The sequence below is a fragment of the Stenella coeruleoalba genome (genome assembly GCF_951394435.1).
Source record: "Stenella coeruleoalba genome assembly, chromosome: 5".
NCBI lineage: Eukaryota > Metazoa > Chordata > Mammalia > Artiodactyla > Delphinidae > Stenella > Stenella coeruleoalba.
The window spans coordinates 75,027,608-75,043,190 of record NC_137150.1 but is presented as its reverse complement, the minus strand read 5'-3'; the positions used below and the strand labels follow the sequence as shown (position 1 = coordinate 75,043,190).

General features: G+C 41.7%; 1 protein-coding gene across 16 annotated transcripts in view; it reads left to right on the top strand.

The window, feature by feature from the left end:
* Window positions 1-15,583, top strand: part of KALRN (kalirin RhoGEF kinase) — a 642,647-nt gene that overhangs the window by 406,315 nt on the left and 220,749 nt on the right. For all 16 annotated transcript variants that reach the window (XM_079922559.1, XM_079922555.1, XM_079922558.1 and 13 more), the window contains exons 26-28: window positions 7,057-7,126; window positions 9,530-9,619; window positions 13,382-13,474. In XM_079922559.1, the coding sequence (XP_079778685.1) occupies window positions 7,057-7,126; window positions 9,530-9,619; window positions 13,382-13,474 (253 nt within the window). The remainder of the gene's footprint in view (window positions 1-7,056; window positions 7,127-9,529; window positions 9,620-13,381; window positions 13,475-15,583) is intronic.

Below are 15,583 nucleotides of genomic sequence, written 5' to 3'. Positions count from 1 at the left end.
TGATTCATCTGATCACACAAGTTAAACAAACTTAGGAAATATTAGCAAAACAAATTGAACAGGTAGCAGTGCAGCGAGATAAACTGCTGCTTGAGGTTGGAGGTGAGGGTGGGGCATATGCTGAGTGAGAGTCCAGCCTTGCACACTTTGCCCCTTCACCGCTAACGTAAGCTGAAGTTTCTGCTGTGAAATAAAGGGACAGAGCCCACTGATTGTCATGGCTCAGCCCAGGTGATCAAACTGTGCTGATTAAACACTTCTGTGAACAATCTGGTACCTTCCCTGGAGTGTGCGCAACTCTCCACTAGTTTGACAGCTGCTCAGTATGCTAACCAGCTGTCCTGGCCTGCAGTCCAGAGCCTCTTCCAAGATGGGCGCTGAATCTGTCTGGTCACTAATGGATCCCTTAGAAACGATCTCTAGCTCCACTTGTATGAAAGCATTGATAAGGGGCAGTGTCCTGGACTGCCTGCAAAGATGAGCCTGATGCCTTTCTCCCTGGCTGCCTCCAGCTTTGTTTGTCTCCTCCTCATTGTTCTTCTCCCCCCTGCCCTGTTACCACAGCACCGCCCCCCCCCCCTCATTCCCCTTGTCCCAACAAGTGTGCACGCACATGCTTGAGAGCACGCATACACAAGGTCATCACACATGCTCCCCTTTAAATGCAAGCTGCACCCTTGACGTAGAGGTCCTCTGTGAAGGATATACTTCTCCAGAAGCAGTAAGAATATAGGCCAGATTTACCTTTGGCAAGAATAACAAAATCAGAATGACTCAGGGTGCCTTTGGAATGGTGCTGTTTCCATAGTACTTAATGACAAAGCTCACAAAGCTTTTCTATCAATAAATGCTAGAGGTTTCATTTCCCAGGATCCTGTCCAAAGTCAGAGCGAAGCATTTTCCTCATAGAGTAACTGCATAATATATTGTATCGTAATACTTTAACAGAGTAGTGACACTGCTTAGATCTTGACATTTTTTTATTGAAGTGTAGTTGCTGTACACTATTATATACGTTACAGGTGTACAGTATAGTGATTCACAATTTTAAAGGTTATAGTTATTATGAAATATTGGCTATATCCCCCATGTTGTACAATACATTCTTGTAGCTTATTTTATCCCTAATAGTTTGTATCTAATCCCCTACCCCATATTGCCCCTCCCCCCTCCCCACTGGTAACCACTAGTTCATTCTCTGTATCTGTGAGTCTGCTTCTTTTTTGTTATATTCACTAGTTCATTGTATTTTTTAAATTCCACATATAAGTGATATCCTACAGTATTTGAATCTTGACATTTCTTTAGAAGTTTTATTCATTTCTGAAAGAACCCCAGACATTCACACAAACTCTTAAACTCCTTGCTTTGCTCGTTCTCCCATGATTTATTACATATAATTATTGAAATGGTGAGGACCAAGATTTTCTATAGAACAGCTGAGGAGGAATATCCCATCATTTGTGAAGTGTTGTGACCTCTTGTGCTTTAATTTAAACTCATCACATCTATTTGAAGTAGGTAGAATGATACTGATCAGATGTACATAACCTGTCATCTTCATAAGCTTCAAATTAAAAAGCAAAATAGAGTTTAATACTGCCACTTACCGTCAACAATTACATTGAGATGGTAGTGCATATCTTACTCAAAGTTATGAATTGATATGCCCAGCACGAAATAAATAGCTTTTAAAATTCTCAGCTTTTTTATTTAAAAATTAAATCATATGGAGCTGATGTAGGATCTAACAACTGGAAGCACACTGGAATAGGGCAGTTGCCTTCAAAAGCTGACCTATGGACTGATGCATTAGAATTACCCAGGGAGCTTTGCTAAACAGTACAGATGCTCAGATCCTAACCCAGAGGGCAGTGCACAGCCAGGTGTGATATCCACTAACTAAGGTTTTCCAAGAGTGTTCCTTAAGACAAAGTCCCCCCAGAAATGTTCCACTTGCAAAGAAGTTTGGGAAGCACTGCACACTCTATCAGATACTTCAGAGGTTTATAATGTGCCTCGATCTGTGACCTTGAAATCCAATCTTTGCATAATACCCAATCAAGATTTTCCCAGGATATGGTTTAGGAGAAGGTAATCTACTATAGATTTTCCAACAGGGGCATGGTGGGGAGAGCTCTCTCGGGATAAGTCTACAGGAGTGGAGCTTATTAAGATTGGGAAGCACTGATCCTGAAGAACTAATGTTTATTTAGTGCCTGCTATATGCCAGGCAGTGGTTTGGGTTCTTTACCTACATGGATTTATTAAATCCTCACAACATCCCCATGAGGTTATTTAAAGTTGAGAAAAATGAGACTTCGGAAGACCCCCTCACGACTGTGAGTAGGTGTGAACTCCGGCTCTTTGACTTGAGCTTGGCTGTGGGAGGGAAGGAAAGTGAGGCCTCGGGTCAGTAGAAAGGTGAGCTAGCAGTGGCAGCTGCCGTTAAAACCTGCATTTTCCGAAAAGGCATTAATTGTAGCAATGATAGTCTATGTACTTAACTCATTGTAAAGTGCTTTCACTTCTTGAGAATTTTCAAGCACAGCATCCTCCCATAGGTTTTTGATACCTACTGTCACCAAAAGTCAGGGTATTGCTCTATTTAAATAAAATTCTAGCACCATCTTCAGCATCTAGATCAATTATCAACTCTGTGGGTATAATTACCACTGTGCGCTTAAAATTAACCTTAAGTGACCAGGCCACTGACCTTGGGTCATAAGTCAAGGAAGGAGGGACACTCTCCCTGAGTCGTCACAGAGTCCTTGCAACTTCTAAAGCAAGAATACAATTGTATATCTTATGTGGAATGTCATGATCCGGGCTGTTGTATCATTTATTTGATTGCCGTTAAAGGAGAAGGGCCTATATATCATGGGGGTGAGAGGGAGGGGATTGGAGGGAGATCCTGAGAGTGGGGAAGTGGAGGTTTCCTACAGCCAATAGCATTTATTGTAGGTGCCCAGGGCTCCAAGTTCGCCTCTTTCTCTCTTCTTCCAAGTACTCTTTCCTCCTAGTCCTGCTTTCTTTAAAGCAGTTCATTTCCTTTCACCAGTCCTTGTCCTAGAATAGCTCATCAGAGTTTCTTCCCCCCACCCGTCAAAATGTTCCAGTGCGCCCCCGCCCCCCACCCCGGCCCTGTTCAGCCCATATGAGAAATGACTGTGTAAAGAACATCTCAACATCTGAAAACACTACCTCTGAAGACTTTGTACCTTTTATTATTTAGTGTTCTCATGGAAAAGAGTCACATAATAAGTGTCTTTTAGAATTTCGTTCCAGAAATAAAAATTATATGAAAAATAGATTCCTATTTTAACATATTATGTTATATATAGTAATGAGCCAGATTCCTTCTCTTTGCTACAAAAAAAGCTGTTTTCTTTCTGGCTTTGAAAAAAATGTGATCCTCACTTATAGCATTATATAATTTTCTCCTCTTTCTAATTTAGAAGTCATATTAAAGATATGTGTGTCACCTGCAGTTCTTCCAAAAATAGCAATAAGTATGATACTTCCTGACTTGTGAGCACTGCATATTTGCATCTTGTGAGCCCAAACTGCATTATAATCACTGCGGCTCCATGATTAGATCAGGATACTCCAAAGATCAGGAGAAAGATGATTAGCTTCAAATGGGTATTGCTAGGAGTCTTCAAAACACTTGAAGTGACTTTTTCTCATCACTGAAGTAATACCCATTTGTTGTAGAAAATTTAAATGGCAGGTGGACAAAAAAATATCATCTATGATCCTATCAATCATTAGCATTTTGGTCTTCCAAATACGACTTGCCAAACATTTTTTAATTGCACATATATATTTCTTTAAACCAAAACCAACATCTGTCTATGCCATTGAAGGGAGAACACAAATTACAGATATATAGACTCCATAACCAATTGTAATTATCATTGTAAGATGCTGCCAGAATTCTTGGACAAGAGGACTCAAGTAGTGTAAGTCAAATCAATAAAATTTACTTGTTCCAATGGTAGAGGTAGGCAACGGAATCATTCAGACCTACTTTATATCTCTTAATTTAATTTCTGAATTAATTTTTAAAATCAAAATTGAATAGAAAAGTATAGATCGAGAAGACCCACCCACCACTATCTTCATTCACCCTGTTCCTTCACCTGGTTTCCTATGGTAATGACTTTTTAAAAATATATTTGTGTTGTTTCCAACCGACTTTTATTTCAGACAGTACTGTGGTGAATGCTCTTCTTTATATGTCATTTCACATGTGTGAAAGTCTGTTTGCTCTTCTTTTTTTTTTTATTGAGGTATGGTTGATGCATAATATTATATAACTTTCAGGTGTACAACATAGTGATTCACAATCTTTAAAGGTTATACTCCATTTATAGTTATTATAAAATATTGGCTGTATTCCCCATGTTGTACAGTATATCCTTGTAGCTTTTTTTTTTTTTTGCGGTACGCGGACCTCTCACTGTTGTGGCCTCTCCCGTTGCGGAGCACAGGCTCCGGACGCGCAGACTCAGCGGCCATGGCTCACAGGCCTAGCCACTCCGCGGCATGGGGGATCTTCCTGGACCGGGGCACGAACCCGTGTCCCCTGCATCGGCAGGCAGACTTTCAACCACTGTGCCACCAGGGAAGCCCTATTTTTTTTTTATATATAGTAGTTTGTACCTCTTAATCCCCTTTCCCTATCTTGCTGCTCCCCACTTTCCTCTGCCCACTGGTAACCACTAGCTTGTTCTCTATATCTGTGAGTCTGTTTCTTTTTTGTTATATTCACTAGTTTGTGGTGTTTTTTAGACTCCACATATAAGTGATATCATATAGTATTTGTATTTCTCTGTCTGACTTACTTCACTTAGCATAATGCCCTCCTACTCAATCCATGTTGTTGCAAATGGCAAAATTTCATTCTTTTTATGGCTGAGTAATATTCCATTGTATATATACCACATCTTCTTTATCCATTCATCTCTTGGACACTTAGGTTGCTTCCATATCTTGGCAATTGTACATAATGCTGCTATGAACATTGGGGTGCATGTGTCTTTTCAAAGTAGAGTTTTCAATTTTTTCAGATATATACTCAGGAGTAGAATTGCTGGGTCATATGGTAGCTCTATTTTTAGTTTTTGGAGAATGCTCCATGCTGTTTTCCACAGTGGCTGCAGCAATTTGCATTCCCACCAACAGTGTAGAAGGGTTCCCTTTTCTCCCCACCCTCTCCAGCGTTTGTTATTTGTGTTCTTTTTGGTGATAGCCATTCTGACTGGTGTGAGGTGATACTTCACTGTGGTTTTAATTTGCATTTCTCTGATGATTAGTGATGTTGGGCATCTTTTCATGTGCCTGTTGGCCATCTGTATGTCTTCTTGGGAAAAACATCCATTCAGGTCTTCTGCCCATTTTTAAATCATGTTGTTTGTGTTTTTGATGTTGAGTTGTATGAGCTATTTATATATGTTGGATATTAATCTGTATTGGTTATATCATTTGCAAATATTTTCTCCCATTCAGTAGGTTGTCTTTTCATTTTAGATAATGACTTTCTTTTTAACCACTTTATTGAAGTACGGTTGATGTAAAAAGCTGTACGTATTTAATATCACAACCTGATGCGTCGGGGGATAACTCTACACCCATGAAACCATCACCACCATCAAGGCCATAGACATATTTATCACCTCCTAAAGTTTTCTCCCCTATTATTATTATATAAGAACACTTAACATAAGATCTACCCTCTTTGCAACTTTTAAGTATACAATACATTATTGTTAGCTATAAGTATTATGCTGTATAATAGATCTCCAGAACTTATATTGCATGACTGAAATTGTACACTTTGACCATTAGTTTCTTGGGTTGGAAATAATAGTATATATTATTTACTTAGACAAAAGGTATTAGATACATTCTTCCACACCTTGCTTTTTTTACTTAACAGCCTGCCCTGGAGATCTTCCATGTGAAAACCTAAGAAGCTTAGCCATTTTTTATAGCTACATAGTATATGGTTCTGTGGATGTACTGTAGTTTACTTTGTCGTCTATAGACCATCTTTTGCTGTTATGAACAGTGCCACAGTGAATCTACATGTATATACTTCATGTTACACACATGTGACTACAATTATAGGACATTTTCCAAAATTAAAATTGCAGAGGCAAAGATAAGTACATTTTTTATTTTGATAGATGTTATCAAATTGACCTGTGCAAAGATTATACCGTCTTCCATCTCCACCAGAATGTTTCCCCACAGCCTCATATTATTTTTTATTTGAAAAACTTTGTGTGATTTTTAAAAAGCAAATTCCATTCCAGTGATTCTGGCTTATTTGAGCTTATATTCTCTGAGCTCAAACCAATTGTTTAATACATTAATTTGAAGTTGGTATAGTCAACTCTTTATTATTTATTAAGATAGAAGGGAGCCATGGCTCAGATATCCACAATGGCAGATAATTCAGTAGTAATTCAATTCAGCTTTGAAATGTATTACGGCTTTTTCCCCATTAAATTTTCTTTCCCAACAATGTCAGCATTAGGAAACGTTAACTCGGTCTTTTAGCACAAACTGGGTACTGATGGAAGAAGAAAGTGAAAAATTGGAAAGAAGTCAGTGTAGGATTCAGAATTTTTCCACCTATCTCTGGGATCATAGATGATATCTATTTTGTTCTTTTGATACCTTTATCTGTATATTTTTAAATGTTACAACGTGCTCGGATTACTTGTGTAAAAAAATAGTCATAGTTACTGTTAAAATGAAATGCCCAACACAAGTATAATATTTCATTATTTTCAGCCTGAGAAGTGTAAACCCTTAAGGGAAACAATGTTAAGTAGCACTAATTAATCAATTAATAGAAATTTTAATGAAATTAGTTCCAACATATTTAAAATCGCTTGTTACCACGTGTTGCTTAGAGAGTAGAGAAGCCACGTGTAAATAATGGAGAGTTTACCAGGTTGGGATGACCTCAGTATAAGCCTCTGGCGGAGAGGGGGTCAGCAGTACAGAGATGTCTGATTTGGCCTTTCTCTCCCCTTGCAGCATCTTCCTCAAAGAGCTGGAGAAGTATGAGCAGCTGCCTGAGGATGTGGGACACTGCTTTGTTACCTGGGTAACCGACCTGAGCTTCTTCTCCTCCCACTGTCACATGGTTTCCAGGAATGCAGATGCTACCAGATGACATCACTGTTCAGTGCCTGAGCTGATTGGTGTCACTGAAATTCTAACACAGGACCAAGGGCTATAGAGTGGGGCCATGAGTAGATCTGAAAGAAGCAGTCTGTCCCTGAGGAGCAGAGCCCTCCTTGGGAAAGGTCCTTAGATGGTGTGTCCAAGCTCCACCTTAAGTTCTCAAAAACTTTCTAAAATTGAGATGTCAGGAGATTGGAACAAGACCCCCACCCTTGGCAGAAGAACTACTCCAGCTCCATCCACGAGTTGTTGTGTTTTCAGCAGGATGAGGATTAAGGAATTAGAACTTTAGAAATCCACCAAACCATTGTTTACATTTTCTTCCTTATTAGAGAACAGACTCCTTGGGTATCCATCCCAATTCTGACCTACAGGATGCAAATCTAGTCATTCTCTTTCTTGGGCCAAGTAAATGGGCTGAATTTACTAGGTTCTACTTATACAAACAGAAACATTAGTGTCTGTTAGCATCTCTGTGCCACATTATCCTGAGTTCAGGTTCATGGTATGAGTGCCAACATCTTGAGGGAAGTCCACCTAGTACAATAAGTGCAACTAAACATGGAAATCCTTCCCCAGGGCCAGGAGCTCTAATATTCAACAGTTAACTAATTATAACTTCCACTCAAAATGGGCTAATTACTTTTCCAAATGTCTTCACTCTTCAGAGAGTTTGTGCTCTTAACAGCCCTCTGGAATAGGCAGAGCTATGGTTATGTTTTATATTCTATATACGGAAACATTTCAGAGGAGCTAGGACGTTGGCTAGCCCATTGACATGTAATTAATATCACAGCTCATCCCACAACTCAAGACGTGAGTTACTTCCGTTTTCTGAAACTGTAACATTTGCTTCCTGGCACACTCTCATTTCTTAAGGAAGTCTCAGACTGCCATCTTATTTTGTGCTAATACATTTTTCACCTCTAGATACGTGAGCCCATGCACAGTTCACATTAGTGCTGATAAATAATTTATGATCCCTTGCATGGCCAGTGTAGAGAAAAAATGAGATTGACCATTAAGTGAAGGTTTGGGGGGTTTTTTGGTATCTTGTTTCATACATATTGGGGATTTGCCTTACCATAACCATGAGTATGGTTTACCAACATCTCTTAGGGATGATGAATGCCTCCCAGGTAGTATATAAACCCTAAAACTGGTTTCAGAAAACCTTCCATGATGGTGTAAAATAGGCACATTTTGCCAAGAATTATCCCAAAGTGACTTTCTTAAGTCTTATAATCTTAATTTATGAGCGTAGTGCAGGAGTAAAGGGTAGAAAGAGTTGTTTGCAATGTATTGAAGAGCAACAGTTATTACCAAGAAGCCTGAAGGCAGCTGGCCTGGGCTCCACCACTCTGTAACTATGGGAATTTAAAGTTACTTAACCAACCTTATGCCACCATTTTCACAATTGTAAAATGGGGATGATAATAATAGAACTCACCACATAGGGTTCTCATAAGGAACAAACGAGTTAATATATATAAAGAACTTGGGAAAGTGGTGGCATAAATGAAACCTGCTATAATTAAAACATAGCTAGGCTGCTTTCTTAGAAGAGGACATCCCCAATGTGGTATAGGCACGAGGATGGGAGCATTTCACAAATGGGAAAAGTGCTTGGTGGCCAAAGTACACACACCCTTTCCAGTGGAAAGGCTGTGAAACACTGACCCAGAGGATCCCAAAGACATGAGAAATGAATTTTCACCAAGCCATAAAATTCTTGACTTGAAGTAGCAATCTGGTTAGGACTCATTGTCCAGACCCTGCCCCAGAGGGTCCCCCTGCTTTCCTTTCCCCCATCATTGCTTCTGGGAAGTGGGGGATGGTAGCATAGGCGTTTAACATGCCCTACAAACTGCCCCCAGTGGAGACATTGTAGTTCTAGCAGATCTCCCTCTGAGATCACACTTCGTTTTCATTCTTTGACTTTCGTTTTCAGAGCAAATGCTGTCATTTTTCAAGACGGGAAGCGCAATTGTAGGTAATCCAAAAAGGGGGATAATCTCTCAGTAAATTCTGTCCAGCGTCAGGATACATGAGGATATGTGAATTGTTTTTTTTTTTAATTCTATCTAGCACTGACTAGTATTAAAACGAGCTCACTTTCAGTGAGCTTTCTCCCCCTGATGATAGGAACAAAGCATCCCAAAGTTTGTTAGGGGAGCACAGGCCCGATGAGCCCAGGACATTTGCCACGGATCATCCTGTATCACGCAATATCTGAGGGTTTAACTGCGCAGCCCTTGCTGGCAGTCAACAGAAGGGAGCAACTAATGGGTGCTGACCTATTATTGTTTTTGTTTTTTTTTAGGCAGACAAATTTCAGATGTACGTCACCTACTGTAAAAACAAGCCTGACTCCAACCAGCTGATCCTGGAGCACGCAGGCACCTTCTTTGATGTAAGCTGTGAATTTCCATCCTTGAACCACTGATGAGCAGGTGGAAATTGCTCCTCTACTTTGAGGTCATGGGTTTTTAGCTATCCTTTGTTCCTCATTTTTCTTTACCAGCCCCTCCTAACCTCTCTCTCGTGGATAAAACGTGGAGAAAAACAAAAGCAGTGTTTATCTTTTGTTTTACTCCATCCCATCTCAAGTCCTGTGGTTTCAGATAAGGCGCATTTGCCTCCGTGCCTCCACACCGAATCCAGCTAGCCATAAATCTCACAAGCAGAGGAGGCGTGCTAGGATATTCCACTTCTGCATATATAGCTCCTCAAACGTAGGGGTTCCTCAGAATGTGCCCTCAGCCCAGCCACATCGGCATCACCTGAGAACTTGTTAGAAATATGGATTTTGGACCCCACTCTAGATCTATTGAATCAGAATCCCCAGGGCTGGAGCCCAACAATCTGAGTTTTAAGGAGCCCTCCAGGCGACTCCGATAACCTGCTCAAGTTTGGGAGTCACTGACTACTCTAATGCGATTGTTTCAACCTTGACTGCCCATTGGAATTACCTGGGGAGCTTTGAAAAATAGTGATTAAGCTCCCAGCCCTGGTTTTGATATGATCAGCCTGGGTTTGGCCTGGGCATTGAGAGTTTTAAACATTTCCAGGTGAGAGTAACGTGCAGCCAGGGTTGAGCACTTATGCTGTGATGGAAGCCAAGAGAAGACTCAGAGCCGATGTACCTTGTCTGGTCCTCTGGTTTTGGGTGAGGATGCAATCCTGTTGGTGAATGATGGTCTATATACTGCTGGTCCCCAGAGAGTGACAGAATCAGACGGGTCACTGCAGGATGCACGGGAAGAACAGAGGGAGCAAAAAAAATGAGAATAAAAAGTGAAGTTCAGTGAGAGATAGGTGGCAGCAGTGATGGCCATTCTGGTAGTCATATCATTTTAGTATCTATCAATCTAACTTTCTGCCTACCTCATTCCATCTATAAATCTTTGAATGTCTACTGTATTCAAGATAGTGTGCCAGGCCCCGTGGGGAGTCAGACATTCAAACATGGTTCCCATACTCACGTTTACAAAATAAACTTTCTCTGAGCATCTTTCTAGCCTGACCCTGCTATAACAGAAAAGATTCTGCAAGTGTCTTGTTGCTCAGTGAAGAAATGACACTTGAACGGGTAAAAGCCAGACAAGAAAAAACATACGTGATTTTTAAAAACGGAGTATTCCTTTGGAAATTGTCCCAAAGTGGAATTTCTGAGGTTATATTTGTTTAAACAGAAAACCCAAGAAAAGTCTTTCTCTAACTTGGTATCAGAATTTATTGACTATCATCTGGGATGCCCTATAGCGCTATTGTCTCTGCTTAATAATGTATTTCTCTTAAGACGTTTCTGGTTATTCATCAACAGTAACCAGAAGGGTCTTTTTGAAGTTTTAAATGCACTGTGTCCTGTTTTCCACTTCACATTTTTCTGCCCACACAGGTGTGGGCGGGCACACGGGCCCACACAGACACTCTTAGAAGTACTTCCTAGCCTTTAAAGGTCACGTGTTGCTTCCTGCGTGAATCCTTGCCTCTCTCTATGCGTGCAGTATCCTCTGTGTCTCTCTACGGCGTTTGTAACAATCTGCGTTCCGGCAGGTTAACGGTGGACCTTCCTATGACACACACCTCCCCCCACCTGTGAGTCCCTTGAGGTTGACTGATGGGTTGCCTGGCTCGTTTCGTATACGTTACAATGTCTGGTGCTAAACTGTGTTCTCCCCTAGTCCTACATTCCTCATATCCCTGTTTCTAGACTTTGACTTGCAGTCAGATATACTCCAAATTTCACACCCCACCCCCCATTTTCCAACGTCATGCCTGATGAGCCTCTACGTTAGTTGGGGAGGCCAGTGGAAGCCAAAAAACCAGACCAGTAGCAGTTCCTGGAGCTTGGCCCAGAGGTGGGGAGGGAGAGCAGTCAACCCTCCTGACTGTCCCCAAAGCATTCCAGAAAGCATCATCTTTGTAGCTTTCCCCCTTCCACCAGAAGGGTTTCCCTAAACTCTACACCTAGAAACCATCTACTTCAGGCCCTCCTTCTATAAGAGATAAACCCCCAATAAAGACAGTCTTATTATCCATTATTGTAAAGAGAGCACAGAAAATTCAAGTCCAAGAAAGACCTGTACATTGACATGATCTGGAATTTTCTACTCCAAACGTGGGAACCGTGAGGCTGTGGTGTCTGGCGCATGTTGATTACTAAGCTTGGTTGGGCTGACCTCAAGCCTCCGGAGGCCGCCCCTTCCTCCCTGTCCACATGAAGCCTTCCCCGAACTGGCACCTTGTCAGAGCGGGAAGCCTGTCAAAGGTGCGTTATTGCCTGTCCTCACCTGCCAAAGCCCCCAAGTAAACTCACAATGTTCATTTGCCCAAATAGGGTCAAGCTGTCCGCTGTTTGCCCATTTTCCTTGAATAAGTCCTGCTATAACTACACACCTCTAGGGAAGAGGCAAATGAGTGAGAAAATTGCTACTTTCTGGGATAGTTGGCGGAAAATGGAATTTTTTTTTAAATATTATTCCCTCTTTTTCACCCTCCTTCATAGCCGCGTAGCAAGTCCTATCTTGTCCGAGTTTTAAGATGTTTCTTGTAATCCTCCCAATGCTTTGTTCTCACTAATCTTTGTTTATGGCAAGCCCCCACATTACACACCTGGAGATACAGATGTATATTCTACATATATGTAAAGGGTACAATTTAATTGTTTAGTATACTCACAGACATGTGCAACTATTTCATCTTCTCATAAAGCAACCCCACGCCCTTTAGCTATCACCCCTCCACCTTATCCTCCTTCCTACTCCCCCAGCTCTAAGCAACCAATGGTCTATTTCCTATCTCTATAGATTTTCCTCTTCTGGACATTTCATTAAAAATGGAATGATATAATATGTGTTCTTTTGTGACTGACTTCTTCCACTTAGCAGGAAGTTAAGATTCAGCTATGTTGTAGCGTCTCAGTACTTCATTCCTTTTCATGGCCAAATAATATTCCATTGTATGACTATACTACATTTTGTTTTTTCATTCATCAGTTGATGGAGATTTGGGTTGTGTCCACCTTTTCACTGCTCTTAATAATACTGCTATGAACATTTTATACAAGTCTTTGTGTGGACATATGTTTTGATTTCTCTCAGGTATTTACCTAGAAGTGGAATTGCTGGATCATATGGTAACTGCGTGTTTACACACTCGGACTTTGGCAGTAATCTCTGAACTGGTCTCTCTGTCTCTATTTCCCAGCTTCCACCCTCTGTGTTGATATTAGGCTTATATTAATCTTTCCGAAACATTGCTTTCACTATATGTTGCTTCTATTTAAAATCTACAATACTTTACCCCTGAGAAGCTCCCCATCACATCCTAATTCATGCTTCTAGCTCCACCTCATCAATGACCTACATCCGTCTTCTCATCTAAGTGTATTTTCACTTTTCTAGAATCTAGGTGTGACCCTCTGTTCTGCTCAGGTATGGTCCTCATTATCATCTAAAGATACAAGGATTATTTCCTGTGTGTTTTGGTTTATACATTTTCCCTTGATAGAATGCCATTCCTCCTCCTTTTCCCATCCAAGAGCAGTTTCTCGTAGTTGTGTGGCCTTTTCCCTTTTCTCCTCTTTCCTTAACCCAGCCCGCCTCCTCCCAGAAGACATACGTGCACATGGCCCTCTGTGTCTAACGGTGCCCGTTTTTAATCCCTGTAGGAGATACAGCAGCGGCACGGTCTGGCCAACTCCATCTCTTCCTACCTAATTAAGCCCGTCCAGAGGATCACTAAGTACCAGCTGCTCCTGAAGGTATCTGCCCTCCCCTCTCTGCCACCCTGACCACACCGTTGACCAGGCCCAGGGAGTCCCAGCTTTGCCCAAGGATGGGAAAGCTTCCACCTGAAGACCTTTCCTCTACCTGGAGCAGAACTTCAGAGACGAGCCCACGCTGGCACTGCTGGTTCTAGACTGCATGTTCTATCCCATGAAATTCCAGATGCTTATTGGGGTGGGGGAGAGGAGAAATGGGAGCAGGAATGGACTGTGACTATTTTCACGTGCATCCACCACCGCACAGCTTTTAGTGACTGCAACCCCAGGCACTGGCTGGTACCTAGAGTCTCTCCTGTCCTTCCCTTTTGGGCAGATTCCTCCTGGTGGACCCTGCTTCCGATGGGATCCGGGGTCAAGGTGTTAGGGGCAGTGCCAGTCTACGTGGGCAGTGGAGGCCCAGGGCAGCACCTACCATTGCCTTAATCTCCACGTTTGTCAAGACTAGGAGGTTTCAGAGAGGAAATAGTTAAAAAGTACATATTAAAACACAGTGGCGCTCTGTATCTGCAGGATCCCATATGTTAGGGGTTCTTCTGGAGCCAGCCAAGAGATTTGGGTTTTTTCCAAAATCTTTTTCTTTGAAAGTCAAATAATCAAATTATGTAAAATACTGAGTGATTTGGGCTGATTCTTCTCAGAGAAGGACACACTGACAGTCTGAAAATATGACATTTCCCCACGGAAAGCCTGGGACAGCAATATCATAGGCAGCTATATAACCTGTATCTATATTAATTCTTAATGTGCAAGCGTGGAGTTTTCCCTAAGTTTGAATATTTTGCTCGTCGCTCCTCAAATGCAAAGGATAAAAGCATAGGGAGAGGCATGTCATAAGTAGGATAGTTCCAGAGAAAATCTGTTGAAGTTCAGCTCTGTGAGATGCTTGCTGAACCTCACATATTCTATCTGCTTCACTAAATCTGAAAACCCGTCTAGTTTCAAATCTAGATTCTAGTCACGTTGGGGTGTGCCCAGCTTTCCAGTCTGTGGGGTCTTCCTGCCTTAGCACTTGTAGCTCCGTGATAAGAGGAGTGGGGGCAGCAGTGAGTCGTGCCCCGACCTCTCTTCTCACCTCTGGATCAGGGGAGGGCCCTGCACCATCCTTCTTCCCCTTCAGCCTCCTCCTTCAAGCCATCTCCTTCTTCGACTCCAGGAAGAGACAATGGGCTTCACTTCCAGGCCCTCCAGTCTCCCAACCCTGAAGAAATGACGTAGAGAATCACCACAGGGCATCACGCCCTTGGCCTTTATTGAGACTGGTATCAGAAATAACTATGCAGAACATCACGGCTGTTCGGGCAGAACTGCTGCTGGCATTTTGAGGATGCCATCCTGTCTGTTTTTGAATTTTCTTATATAAAGGCTCACAGAAATTCTCCTAAGATCTCGGAGTGGTGGCGGGAGGCTTCTCTTCTGAAAAATTGGTGTGCTTCCTACCTTTAAATCACAAGAGCTTGAGGTCCTTCTTTGCCTTTGACTGTCAGAGAGTTAGCATCCACTTTTGTGGTTACTTACAGGAATTTCTCCTTAGCCAGATTTCTGTGTATAATTATCCTCTCCTTCTCTAGCCCACTTGATGCACGACGCTTCTAAATGATTTTTCTGGTGCCAGAAGATTTTTTTTTTTTAATTTATTTTTGTGGTTTTCAAATTTAAGTATCCCAAAGCCTTTTCGGGAATTGGTGGGGTTGTGCATTGAAAAAACAAAACAAAACTGGCATGCCCACCCACACTGCCAGGGTCTTAAATCAATTAAGATGCAGTTCGAAAAGAAATATAGTTTGTCACCTCTCCCTGTTAATCCCATAAGGCTGAAGTTCCTGGGATGAATTTTGTGACATGGACAAGGGAGGGAAGTAGAGGATGGGTGGGCTTCCCTGTGTTTTGCTTTAGGCAGATGGAGGGGTGGGCTCTGGGCCTTCATTCTGTAACTGGATGTTTTAGGAAGAGAGGACCGTGCAGGTAACTGAGAAGGGAGACAGTGAAGTAAGGGGAATTTGTTGTAGAGACATTGAAAAATTATTTGGGACAAAAAAGAGTTAAGATACATTTGACCTCTTTTAAATGTGCTGGTAGCAGAGTGCT